This window comes from Mustela lutreola, chromosome 17, assembly GCF_030435805.1.
Source record: "Mustela lutreola isolate mMusLut2 chromosome 17, mMusLut2.pri, whole genome shotgun sequence".
In the NCBI taxonomy this organism is placed as follows: domain Eukaryota; kingdom Metazoa; phylum Chordata; class Mammalia; order Carnivora; family Mustelidae; genus Mustela; species Mustela lutreola.
Window position 1 is genome coordinate 14,474,770 of NC_081306.1, and position 13,493 is coordinate 14,488,262.

The 13,493-nt window shown below is 52.8% G+C and overlaps 1 protein-coding gene across 1 annotated transcript in view; it reads left to right on the plus strand.

The window, feature by feature from the left end:
* Nucleotides 1-13,493, plus strand: part of LITAF (lipopolysaccharide induced TNF factor) — a 97,631-nt gene that overhangs the window by 78,868 nt on the left and 5,270 nt on the right. The window contains exon 2 of the mRNA XM_059154451.1: nucleotides 12,974-13,198. Within this exon, the coding sequence (XP_059010434.1) occupies nucleotides 12,974-13,198 (225 nt within the window). The remainder of the gene's footprint in view (nucleotides 1-12,973; nucleotides 13,199-13,493) is intronic.

The window sequence follows — 13,493 nt, forward strand, 5'->3', positions numbered from 1 at the left end:
GCCTGTGTCCCCCCCAGATCCTCTGCTTGCCCTAGAATTTGGACTTAGTTTCCCCTTTGGGTCTGTTCCTTTATCTACCCCATGTTGGTGAACTTTGCCTCCCCAGAGGGATTCCTTAAGGCTGAGGAGGGAAGGTCCATGTCTCCCCAATCCCATATAAACCACCAGCCTTCAGAACCCCCTGCATGAAAAATGGGTCACAGCACAAAATTCTAAGAGAACTTTATTTTGGTAAATAGGACATTTTTGGTACAAATTTGGGGAAACTACAGTGAGATGAATAGTTGACACATCTTTTCACCAAATAGAAGTAATCAGAAGCTTTAATCACTCTGCAAACACTCAGGGAGGGGCTAGGGGCCAGGTGCCCGGCAGCAGCATGAGGTGGTTGGTTCATGGAACAAAGGGCTGTGATGACATCATTTCACCCACAGGTGGGGGAACATGGGAGGCTGGGCTGGGGAGGGCAGCTACGGGTTAATTTTTAATTTATGTCCTTTAATTGTAAATGTGATTAATAAATACTGAGTCACATAAATTTAATAAGCTGGAATTAATTAGTTTATAGAATTTCTTCTGAATTTGATTTTTTGATTATATCATTATTGCTGTGGCTCAGTGTACAGAAGATCGCAGAGCAGAGGCGAGGAATGTCCTTGCCACTCTATCTCCCAGGCTGCCCCTCTCCCCTGCTCATAGGCAGCCACTGTTACCAGTTTCTTGTGTATCCTTCTGGGGACATTTTGTGCATATTCTATAAGGAGATATGTATTATATCCTTCTTCCTTAGGCCCAAATGTTGGCTTGCTGTGAACACTGTTGGGGCCCTTTTTTTTCATGCAGCGATATGTCTAAGAGATGCATTTCCACACACAAAACTCTTGCTTGTACTGTTTCAATGGTTGTGTACTAGTCCCTTGGCATGGATGGGCCATCACAGATCTGCCCGACGCCCTGCCAGTAGTTATGTGGTTTCTAGCCACATCACATTGGAGACCCTTGTGCGCTCATCATAGTTTGTCCCTTCACCCATGCACGGGATAGCCCAACGGCAGATACCTAGAAGAGGAACTGCTGGGTCAGTGGTCTCATGCACGTTACGTTTTGGTAGGTGCTTTCATTGCAGATCGACAGAAAAGTTGCAGAGTTAGCGCAGAAGTCCCGTATTTACCCCGTCCAGTTTCCCCTGCTGTAAACATCTCACATCATCAGGCTTTGTTTGTCATGACCATGAAATTGACGTCAGTGTACTGACCTCTTAACCAACCCTAGACTATGTGAACTTGGAGGAAAAGCTTTTATTCTGTTAGATCTGTTCCAGGGTCCAATCCGGGATCCTACACTGTATTTAGTTTTTATGCCTCGTTCTCTTCTGGTCTGTGATGGTTTCCCAGACTTTCTGTGACCTTGGCAGTTTCAAGGAGTACTCTCCTAGTTTTGTAGCAAGTCCGGGTTTGTCTGATGTTTTCTCATGATGAGCCGAGGTGGATGGTCTGGGGGAGGAAGGCTCAGAGCTGAAACGCCCTTTTCACCCGATCCTGTCGGCAGGTGCGTGATGTCCGTATGACCTCACACTGATAAGAAGCTTGACTCTCTGTCTCTGTGCCATTCTGACCTCACCTCCTTGGACGAGATGAGCTGTATTTTGCCTATGACGACCAGGGGAGTTGTCCAGGATGGGCCAGGGTCAGCTCGACGGGGGTGAGGTTACTGGGTGCCAGACCCGTGAGTCCCTGGGATCCTTTTTTGGGGAGGGCTGGTGGGGAAGGAGCATCCCCTGAAGGAGACAGAGGTGTAGGCCTGGGTCAGATGAGGGAGGCCCCCCAGCCTGGGGAGAGGAGAACAGGAAGTGGACGTGGGCTTAGTGGGGTCATGGCTGAGGGAGGACTGAGGTCCAGTGGAGGTGGGGGAGCAAACCTGGGGATGGGGAGGAATAGCAGGGACCCCCAAGGGTCTGAGCACCCAGACTGAGGGAAGAGGGGTGTTTCTTGTTACATTTTGATAAGGAAGGATTTGAGCCATTCCTATAAGAGCTCTTAAGAGGGGAGGCGGGTGGGGGACACTGTTGGGACAGAGTCCCCAGGGAGATGGCAGGGCAGGCCCGGCTGGCCACACTCAACACGGTTAAATGAAGTTTGAGCCAGAGAAGGGCTCCTTCTGAATTTAGGGCAGGTGGACAGAGGCCTGGGCGTTGGGATGGGAGGCTGAGGGACTCAGGTTGGCGGAGGGGGTGGGAGATGGGCAGAGGCGTGGGGGGCCCCACGTGGGAGGGAGGGAGCATAACAAATAACCATGAGTTTAGCGGCTCAAGTCGTACAGATGCATTATCTCACGGGTCTGGAGGTCAGAAGTCCAAAACGGGTGTCCTTGGGTTAAAATCAAGTCCCTCCTGGAGGCTCTAGGGAAAAATCCATCTCCCGGCCTTGCGCGGCTTCCAGAGGCACCTGCGTTGCTTGGCTCGCCGCCCCTTGCTCCAGTTTCAAAGCCGGTAGGGGAGCACTTCCTCTCTTCTCAGGCCCTCCTGCCTCCGTCTTAGAAGGAGCCTTGTGGTGACGTTGGGCCCACCAGGAACTCTGGACCGTCTCCTCATTTCTTAACTGAGGTCCCACTGCCAAGTTCCTCTTGCTGTGTAAGGCTAGGTGCTCACGGACTCACACGTTCTCGGGATTAGGATGGGGACGACTCTAGGGGGCGCTGTTTCAGGTGGAGTTTGGGTAGGTCGTGGCCCCAGAATGTGGTGCATTGGGGGTCTCTTTGGATCTTGGTAGTGAAACCTCTGGGCCATTGTGGGCAAGTGATCCCTCCCTGGTCCATGTCTGCTTCCCTGCAAGTCGTGAGCATGAGCGCTGGTGCAGTAACCCTAGTGCCCAGGGTTCTGAGCACATCCACTTCCTCCCTCCCTGAGGTATGGGTACTATTAGCCCATTTTCCAGATGGGGACACCAAGGCACAGAGAAATCGAGCAACCCACCCAGGTTCACACAGCCAAGAAGCGGTGGAGTTGAGAATTTGAACCAAGGAAGCTTATCAGTTCCAGAGTTTCTGCTCTTAAATAATTCCACCTGCCTTTAGATTACATTGTCTTAAAATAAGCACATCCCATCACCTTGACTTTCTTTGGAGCTTCTCTGTTGCTTCTTTGTGCCCTGCCTAATCCCATCTTTCTGGGTCTTCTCTTGTCTCGTGATCACTGGTGGGTCTTCAACGGGCCAGGCCCTGGTCCTTGCCATTCCTAGTGACCCCTGAGACCTGAATGGTGCCTACCCACTTTTGTAAATGACTGGGGATTGCATGCAGGGGTTTCCAGAAACCCTTGGGTGCCGGGCCCACCCAAACTGCCCCCAAGTTCGGTGGTGGCCATGGCTTCCGGTTCCCCACCAGCTCAGCTCCTGGTTGGAATCTGCACTGCAGCCCACTGTATGTTGTCCCAGTGAGACCTCTCAACGTCGGGCATCATTTTTCTGTGCTGCTTTGCTTTGGGGGCTGCCTGATGGTTGTCTCACCCGAAAGAACGGGAGGGGCACCTCGGGGGCTCAGTCAGGTAAGCGTCTACCTTTGGCTCTGGTCATGGTTCCGGGGTCCTGGGATCGAGCCCCGTGTCGGGCTCCCGGCTCAGCGAGGAGCCTGCTGCTTCTCCCTCTGCCCCTGTATCCCCGGCTCATGCATTCTGTATCTTACTCTCTCTCAAGTAACTAAAATCTTAAAAAAGGAAAGAAAGAAAGGGTTGGGAATGGGCAGGAAAAGTGACGAGAGACACCTTTCCCTTCTCTGCCAAGAGTATCCCTTCCGTCCTTGTGAGTTATCAACAGGCACCAAGGACATAGATGCCATCACAGGTGTGAGCTCTGTCCCCCCTTTCCTGTCCACACCCGTCAGCACGAGTTGCTGATGTTTCTGGCTTCTTGGGAGTGCAGGATGGTTAGAGCCTCTGAGTTTTCTTGACACCATGAAAAACAGACAGATGGTCATTTCCAGAGAACGATGACATACTGTTCATGTAGGCCAGGCAGCTCGAGAGCCACCCCAAAGACAAGGCAATGAATGTGGAGGGGCAGGTGTTTCTGAGTTTGGGGTGATGGCCCCGAGCAGCCTGCTCACAGGTCCAGATTTTGAACCGATGAGCCTGTCGCAGGATGAACCCCTCACTCTGTTCGGTAACCCCAGCCAGAACTGGGAGCACCTCCTGCAGATCTGGAGTACCAGTGGTGTCATAAACTTGCATCGAGGAGCAGAGAGAGCCCGTTTTGAGGTTCAGAGATTATGGGTTTTTTTTCTTTCTAATTTTTTTTTTTTTAATTTATTCATTTGAGAGAGAGAAGGAGCACAAGCAGGGGAGGGACAGCAAGAGAGGGAGACGCTCCTCGCTGAGCAGGGAGCCTGACGTGGGGCTCAATCCCAGGACCCCAGGATTGTGACCTGAGCCGAAGGTGGACACTTAACCAACAGAGCCACCCAGGCGCCCGTCTTTCTGATTCTGTCTTGTTCATGTTTGCACACCTCCACACTTCCTTTCCCACACACATCTTGACTTGCTCTCCTGCCTTGACATCACGGGATGCCCTGTTGAGAAGCGCCACTCTCCTCAGGTATCCTGGAGGAAAGGAAGGATCTCAGACCCAATTAAATGATTGTCGTTCTGGAGTGTGTTTGGCCAAATACTGGTGTTACCTTGAGCTGAACCAGGAGACCCTCTGTTCCTGAGGCTTGTCCTTGTACAAACAACTCCCTGCAGAGACGTTCTCAGCTTCTGAACTGGGTGTTAGGGGAAGACCCTCCCATTTATGTCTGCTTCCAGATCTTGATGTCCTCAAGATGGGTCTGGTGTTCTACCCATGTTTGTTGCAAGTGTCAGGGTGACCAGCTGGTCATGGATTTCCTGGGATGAGCCCGCACACCCCACATCCAGGGAAACCTCTCCATCCTGGTGAGGCACCCTGTATAGCACCCGTGGTGTTTTGAGCCTAGTTCTGTGTGCTAGAGAGGCAGATTTTAATAAATTTCAATCCTTGCCCTCCTGGGGCCCACACAGTGATCTGGAAGCCGGATGAGTAAAGGCTCTGTGACAAGTTCAGCAGAGAAACATGACTTGGTTACAGCTAACACATACTCGCTGCTTCCGTGCCCCGCATTGCTCTGGGTGCTTTTCACAAGGGTGCTCTTTGAATCCTCCCAAGAGCCTTCAGACACTGCCAGTGTCCCCATTTTATGGATGGGATAACCGAGGCAGCAGAGTCGTGCCATGAGGCATGGCAGCTGCCCACAGGCAGTCTGGCTACAGGGCCTGTATCTTGATTTTGATGCCCTTGATCTCTGCACTGTGTAGAGAGGTTCAAGCGGGGATGGATTCTCCCCTGAGCTCGCTTCTTGGGGGAGGAGATGCAGAAGCTCAGATAGGGCAGGTGAGAGGAATTTGTAGCCCGTCGGGAAGGAGGGGGACACCAGGGCAGTGGAAAGAGTGTGCCGGGTATGTGTCTGGGGACATCTAAGCCAGCTGTGCAGTGTAGCTGGTGGGAGACGGAGTAGACAGGGGTTTGTGGTGCCCTGGGACCCCGCTGCCATCCTGGGCTACCAGGATCTCCAGTCACCCTAGCCTAGGGGGCACTGGCATGTCAATGTCAGAAAGACCCCAGTGTTTTTGATTTTAGGTAGATGGGGCTGAACTAAATCTAGTAGAATTTGGAGGCTCGAATTGCTGGCCTTGGCCCGTGACCCAGAGACTGGAGATTTCTAGCGATGCCTTTATTTTACCCATTTGTGATTGAGGTGAAGCTCACATAACGTAAAACTTCTCATTTCAGAGTAACAGTTGAGTGGTGTGTGGCATGATCCCAGTGTTGTGCAAACACCACCTCAGTCTAGTTCTAGAACATTTTCACCACCCCGGTTAACCTGTACCGATTCACGCTCCCCCCATTTCCTCCCACACCCTCCGTCCAACCCCTGGCCACACCGACTGACCTTTCTGTGTCTGGGTGCACCTGTTCTGGGCGTCCTGTGGAAATGGACTCATACCCTGCCTGGTCTGGTCTTCGCGTCTGGCTTCCCTCCCCTGCAATCTCTTGGAGCGGGCTGCTCTGCCGGTTGTCCCCACACCTCCCAGAGGTCAGACCCTTGCCTGGGAGTTTAGGATTCCGGGCAGAGCTCTGCTGGGCTCGGCTCCACAAACCCTGAATGCAGGTCTGCATGGACACAGAATGGGGAAGATGTTCCTTGGAGTGGCGGGAAATGCCCAGAATCGCAGCCCCCCCTCGGGTGTTCCAGGGAGTTCTGAGACCGTTCAGGCTGAACTTTCTAGGAGCGGATCTGTTGCTGAAGGCGAGGCTTCTCTGGGACCGTTCCAGTGTCGCAAGGTCTCAGGACCCGTTCATTCGTATTTGCTCAGATGTGAGGATCACCGGGCTGGACAGCGGGGCTTCGCTCCAGGGTCGTGAGGGCGCTTTGCTTCTCTTTCCACAGAGCAGTATGAAAAGGCCGAGGCCGAGCTTCCCGGAGACCCTGCTGGCAAGGAGCCTTTGCCTTTCCCACCCCAGGTGTTAAAGCAGCTGGCGGAGATGCCTGGCATCACGAGGTCCCTTAAAGAGGCAGCTTCGGGCCCGGGTTGTATATCCGGGAGGTTCTGGGATCTTCCCCTTCTGTCTGTCTGTCCTCCAGGGCTGGAAGGAAGAGCCTTGTATGTGGTTTTGTGCCTTTGGTTGATACGGAGGTGCTGGCCCCCTGATCCTTCCTTCTCAGAGAAGCAGATTGTTCTTGTTTTTGGATATTTTCAAAGATTCATTTATTTGGCAGGGGAGGGGGTAGCAAGAGAGAGAATCTCCAGGACCTGGGCCCTGAGAGCGTGACCTGAGCCGAATGAAACCAAGAGTCAAGGACGCTGAACTGACTGAGCCGCCCACGTGGTTATCTTGAGTCACAAAGTCATCAGTGAAAAATGAGTTGGAATCCATATATTTTCTTTTTTTTTTTTCCAAAAAAGCCCTGCTTTGAGTGTGTACCATGAAAGTCTGCGGGAAATGCAGACTTTTTACACCTGTAAGGGAGGCAGAAAGAGAGAGAGAGAGAAAGGTGTTCCAAGGTGTTGCTCCCATATTCTCACGTTTCATTTGGGGGTAAAACGAGGCCACTGGTGGTGTCTGTGTCTCCTGCCTGGGAGGTGTTTGGTGAGGTCAAGAGCAGTCTGGAGTCCACCAGCTTTGGGTTCAGACCCTAGCCCTGCCTCCTGGAGTCCATCTGTGTGGCTTTGGGCCAGCAGCTTGACCTCCCTGGGCCCTGGTTTCTCCGTGCGAGAGTGAGGACGATGATCGCGATGATCCGCCCATGGTGTGAGGACCCCGCGGGATGACACACCTGAGGGTGTGAATTACAGAGCCTGGGACAGTAAAGTAAGAGCCCGTTGTGGTTTCTTTTAATGCAGCTGTGACTCTGGGGTGGGGGCGGGGGTAGTTGACGGGTAGTGGATTTTGCTCAGACCAGGACCTCTGGACTCCGAGATAGCCAAGTATGGTTTGAACGACCTGGTTATCTGGTACCCTTAGTGGCACCCTTCGTTTTCTTCCTGTGTGAGGATCCAGCAGATTCGATGCAGACTCAAGACTCAGAGGGATGACCCAGCCAGACCCATTAGGTCTGCTTGGCCCCGTTAGGCATAGGGGAGCTGTCCCGTGGCTGGGCACCTTCACCCTGCCCATCTCCCTTGATTGTGGCCTGTTAGATTAAATCCTAGAGCTGGGTATGGTTGGAAAAGAATATACACATAGGAAGGACCTCAGGCCTCGGTCAGCAAAAGGTTAAAATTTGTTCAGACCGTTGCATTTATGATGGCAAGGAAAGGGGAGACACATTTTGGGAAAACTTGAAGGAACAAATGTCGGTGATTTGAAAAACTCATCGGTACCCCAAATACCTCATTCCCCATCTCCCTCCCCACATTCTCAGTGGGGACCCAGGGGGGTGAAAGTCACTTTGTGGGGGAGGGGAGAGTTTAAAAAGAAAAAGGAATGAAAGAGAAAACAAGTCTTAGGTATTATAGTGGTGTGTGGCCCTTCAAAACTCAACCGTATCCAATGAAATCTTATTTCTTAGTATTGCATTTTCTCTTGTGAGGCAGAAATTAAATTATATTTAAATTAATTAATTAAATTTAATATAATTTAATTTTTCTCCTTGGGGGGGGCCGTGGAGGGGGGCAGAGGCAGCTATAATGAAAAACAAGGCTGAGAAACCCCGTTCTGTACCATGTCTGAACTGGGAACTGGGCCCAGGAGTAGATACCCCTAGGACCCCTCACTGCCCATCGGAGAGAGACTCTGTCACTGAGGAAGTCGTGGAGACGTGGAGCAAAGGGACCCCAGAATTCCCAGTGGCACATTGGCGGGGGAGAAGGTGGGGGCCGGGCCCCGTGCGTCGGGTCCTGGGTCGGTTTCCTGGTCCGCCTCCAGCCCTTCTCACATCGGACAGGCCTCCTTTCCCGCGACCTGGGGCCCCGGTGCAGCGTGGACACGCAGGGCCCCCCGGTTCCCTGAGTCTTCAGAATGTCAGGATGGTAGCCGCGGAGTGTTGGGCTGAGCGCGGTCTCTGGGGTGTAGGACCTGCGGGGCTGCCCAGGCCACACGCCCTGCGAGGCAGCCCTGGTCACATTTTCTGATTGGAACAAGGGGTTTGGGATGCCCCCCCCCCCCCGTGGCTTAGGGAGTCGCTTGCGGCAGGGCCATTCTGAGGTGGGGACCGTGGGGCTCCCCACCCCCGAGCTTTTCCTTCTTGTCTGTGAGGCCGGGCGGGGGGAAGCTGGAGAATCGCCCCCACTGTGTGCTTTTAAACGGCCAGTGGAGAAAACCCACTCGCAGGGGCCTGATAACAAAGTTAAACAAGTGGGGAGGGAGGAAGGAGACCCCCTTGCTGGCCCCTTTATCCCCCCCTCCCTGTAGCCATGACAACCTGGCCTTCGCCAGCCCCGCCAAAGGGGGTTCTCCAGGCGGTTCTCAAGGCTGTGCTTTTCGGTGGCAAGACGGTGGCTTTGCTCTGAACTCCGAGATGCTTCCCTGTTTGTCCTGGAAAAGGGAGCGCAGGTATTGGATGGAATTGTGCTCGCACCGCAGCCCGCGGGGGGCCTGATCTGGAGGGACAGAGGGTTCCTGCTACGGCGGAGGGTGTGGGTGACTGTTTGCTCCCCTTGAGGAGTGTTGGGGCTTGAGGCCCAGGAGCTGGAGGCAAGGTGGGCCTTCTGCCCCCTGGGGAACCCAAATTAAAAAGGTTGGGGGGCGGCGCGGAGAAAGAAGAGAAGTGGGATGAAGCAAAGTAGCATTTCCTGGCCTGGGGCCTGGGGAAGGGTGGCTGCAGAATGTATTTCGAAAACTTCTTCCATCCAGCTGTTGGTGGGTTTGGTTTTGTGTTTACTGCCCTAGCCTGTCACTTTTGTCCCTTTTCAGAATCCTTAGTGCTGGTTACATTTACGTGGCTGTTGGACACACAGCATGGATGTTCCCGGGAGGCAGGGGCCTGGAGTCCAGAAGCTACAGGCTGCGGCCGGGACACCAGCGATGCGGGTGTGATAAGCCGGCAGGCCGTCCGGCCCTGATTTCCAGAAGCTCAGGCCCTTCCTTCCTGCAGAGGAAAGGAGCCCCCTCCTACCCCTGCACCCCCATGTCCGCCCCTGACGACACAGCTGCCTTGGGTCCCTTCTGGAGGAGGGAGCTGTGGTTCTGAAGGGGAAGGAATTCGACTTGCGAGTTGAGTCATTGTTTCTCAGCTGTTTGACCCAGACTGTGTTTTCTGCACAACTCAGGGCGCCCAAGACCTCCCGTTCCCCTTCGAAAGCGTGCTGCTTGCCACCGCGGCGCCTCGTGCTATTTTAGGCCCTCTGTCCAGCCCGGTGTTTTCGGTCCTTGCGGTTTTCTGCTGTGAGTCAGTTTTCATAATAAATTGTGTAGGCAGCTGGGGGTCTGCCTTTCCTGAGACAGGAAGGGACAGCGAGTCCTTGACCTTCCGTGAGGTCCTGAATTCCTCCAGTGCAAGGAGGCGGCTGGCAGCCAGAGTCCGTGTGCATGCAGGCCGGGCCAGAAGCAGTGGTGGAGGGCTGGGGTTGGGGGTGGGGTGGGGTTGGTGTTCCAGGGGCCCTGGCTGGCGAGGGATACCAAGCCAGTTTAGGAGGTGAAGTTGGTGAACTGGGCTGGGGCTGATGTCTGTAGTCTGGCTCCCTTCTTTCTTCTGGTTTTCCGTTCCTGTGTGTCAGAGGAAACAGACAACATGTCATAACCACTTTTGACAATTGTGTTCTCATTTTAAACCCTGGAGCTGTTTGCACAAAGATGTCCTGTGATCTTATTAGCTCCCCTTCAGCCTTCCTGATTAACTGTCCCTGCAGACTAGGATGTAGCTGCCACCACCACCTGGGGGCCTTCCAAGGTTTGCTTCTTGCTTCTCCAACAGACCTGCCTCATCTGTGCCTCCTCTTTACAACCCTCCGTGGCTCCCCCTGTGTTCCATAGTGCCTCCTTCGGGTAGAAGCAGGAACATGTGAGCCACGTGGTTAGTTTAAACATTTCTTAGTAGCCACATTTTTAGAAGGTACAAAGAAATGGATGAAAGGAATGGTAACAATGCATTTTGCTTAACCCCACCTATCTAAAATACTGCCATTTCCAATATAAAAAATCATGAATGAAGTATTTCACGTGAATTTTTTTTTTTTTTTAATCCAGGGGATATTTTACGTTGACATCATCTCCGAAATTGGATGTTAATATTTTGTCAGAAACTTTTGCTCTAGATGCAGAGCCCGTTACAGTTGCTCTTGGAAAAATAGATTCACATAGCCAGGGTGCCCCTTGAAAACTTAATGTAAGTTTTCCAATAATTGTATGGTGTATTGGATTTTTTATTTTTATTTATTAAATTTATTATTTTATTTATTATTTATTACTATATGTATTATTTATTTTTATTATTTATAATTATTATATATTATTTATTATTATTATTTTATTTATTTTTTTAGTTTTGAAGAGAGAAGTTTAGAGCATGCAAATGGGGAGCGAGAGAGAGAGAGGGGGAGAGAATCTTAGACTCCGAGCTGACTACAGAGCCCGACCTAGGGCTTGGTCTCATAACCCTGAGATCATGACCTGAGCTAAAAATCAAGAGTCAGACATTTAACCAACTGAGCCATGCAGGCATCCCCAGATTTTACATTTAAACCATTGACACTTGAAATACAAGTAAACATTCAGTTCCTGGGTCACACCAACCACACTGTGAGTTCCCAGCAGTGGTGTGTGTGTGTGTGTGTGTGTGTGTGGCTGCTGGACAACCATATTGGGACAGCCTAGATGGAGAACATTTCCGTTCTTCCAGAAGGTTCCATTGGGCAGGCCAAACACTTCCATAGGGCTTTCACATTTCCTACAACCCGGCCCCAACCTGTTCAGCTTTATTTACTGACTGTGTTTGACACGTGTCCACTTTCCCAAGTTTCTCCCCCTCCCACCCCAGAGAAATCTCCTCTTTTGGTCTCTGCTTAAAAGCAGAGAGCTTCCTCGAAGGAGTCTCCCCTTCTTCCCGCGGCAGAATTAACTTTGCCTCCGCTTCCCACGGGTTCTCAAAGACAAGGCAGAATGTGGGGGGAAGAGGCGGCAGGCCCGTCCAAGGCCCTGCACCGTGGCGCGCTGCCCTGGGAGCTCATTGCCCCGTTTCTCCTGAGGCAGGTTTGAATGGATCTTCTAAGGCTGCCTTAGTCCTGCCCCTTTAGAAAAACAGCCGCACAAAGAGCTGCACTGTGTCCTCCTCCAGCTGCCCTGGGGCCGTTGTGCACGGGGCCACAGCAGGAACACACCCTGGGTATGGGCCACGTAATTCTAGGCGGGCATCTTAGGCGGGCATCTTAGGCGGGCATCGGCTGTCCCCAGTCCCTGGGGGAGGGTGGGGGCAGGAATGCGGGGAGACAGCTTCTTTGCCCTCACAAAAGGAAATCTGTGCCTGGCTCCTCTGATACTCCGTTTTCAGAATGGGAGCTGGGTGTGTGTGTGTGTGTGTGTGTTGACTTTTTAAAAACTAACATGGGGTGCCTGGGTGGCTCAGTCTTTGAGCGTTTGCCTTTGGCTCAGGTCATGATCCCAGAGTCCTGGGATCGAGCCCCACGTTGGGCTCCCTGCTCGGTGGGAAGCCTGCTTCTCCCTCTCTCGCTCCCCCTGCTTGTGTTCCCTCTCTCGCTGTCTCTCTCTGTCAAATAAATAAATAAAATCTTAAAAAAAGAAAAAAAAAGGAACATACAAATAGAAAAGTGCACACGATCTTCATTGTACCGCTCGTTCTCACACGGTGGGCACGCCAAGTGGCCGCCCCCAGACGGGGAACAAAGACAGGAGCAGCCCCTTATAAGACCCCCCCCCCCCACCAAGCCGTTCCAGCCTGCGCTCCCCACCCCTGCAGGAACACCCGCTTCTGCGCCTTCTGGCCCGGGACTCATTCTGCTCGCTTCTGGATGTACAAGGTGTCACATCAGGGTGTGCGTCTCTGCCCTCCGGCTTCTGTCACAACGACACACTCTGTTTGCCATAGTTTGTGGTTGAGTTTGAATGCCTTTGTCTTTTCTGGCATCTAAAATGCTTTTAGTAAAAACCGCAGTGGTTCGAAAGAAGACGGTACTCCGTGTGCAACACAGGCTGTTGGCTAGTTCTGAAGTGTGAGAAGAAGCTTCTGCTCCAGTTGGCGTGATGTGTGTGCCCTTGGGATTTTCCTAGGTTTTGATGATTGGAGCTTGTAACTATTTACCTGTTAGCCTTATTTAGGGAATCCCTTCTTAAGGTGATCATTCCTGGCTCTGGGAGAGATACTAACTCCCCTTTCTGGCCTTTGGACAAGGCTGGACACAAGCCACATCTTCACATTTTCTTTGTCCGGTAGAAGTTGGAAGATTCGGGTGGGAAAAGGAGCCGGGGTACCCCTTGCATTTCTGATCCGGTGTCTTCTGGTTTTGCTTTAGGTAAAATGTCTGTTCCGGGATCCTACCAGGCGGCCGCTGGGCCTTCCTCGGTGCCAACCGCGCCCCCATCCTACGAAGAGACGGTGGCTGTTAACAGTTACTTCCCGATGCCTCCTGGCCCGGTGCCGGGGCCGACCACAGGGCTGGTGACGGGCCCGGATGGCAAGGGCATGAATCCGCCTGCCTACTACACGCAGCCAGTGCCCGTCCCCAATGCCAATGCAAGTAGGTGCCACCTCCCGCGTCCCCCTAACCTCTCCTTGGCCCTCCACCCTGGCCTTGGGGACTCCGCAACAGTCAGGGGAGCCACAGACCCGACCTGCCAAAGGGTCGAAGCCGAGTGCCGGTCAGTCCGGCTTGACCCCTCGTCCTGGAATGTGCCCCCCCCCAGTCTTCCAGGTTCCACGTCTGGGAGGCTCGCGCCTTTTCCCTAGCAAAGCACAGTCCCAAGTCGGCCAAAAAGCGATCTTTCAGTGCAAACCACAGAGGCCCACCAACAATCCGAGAGAAACTGGGGGTT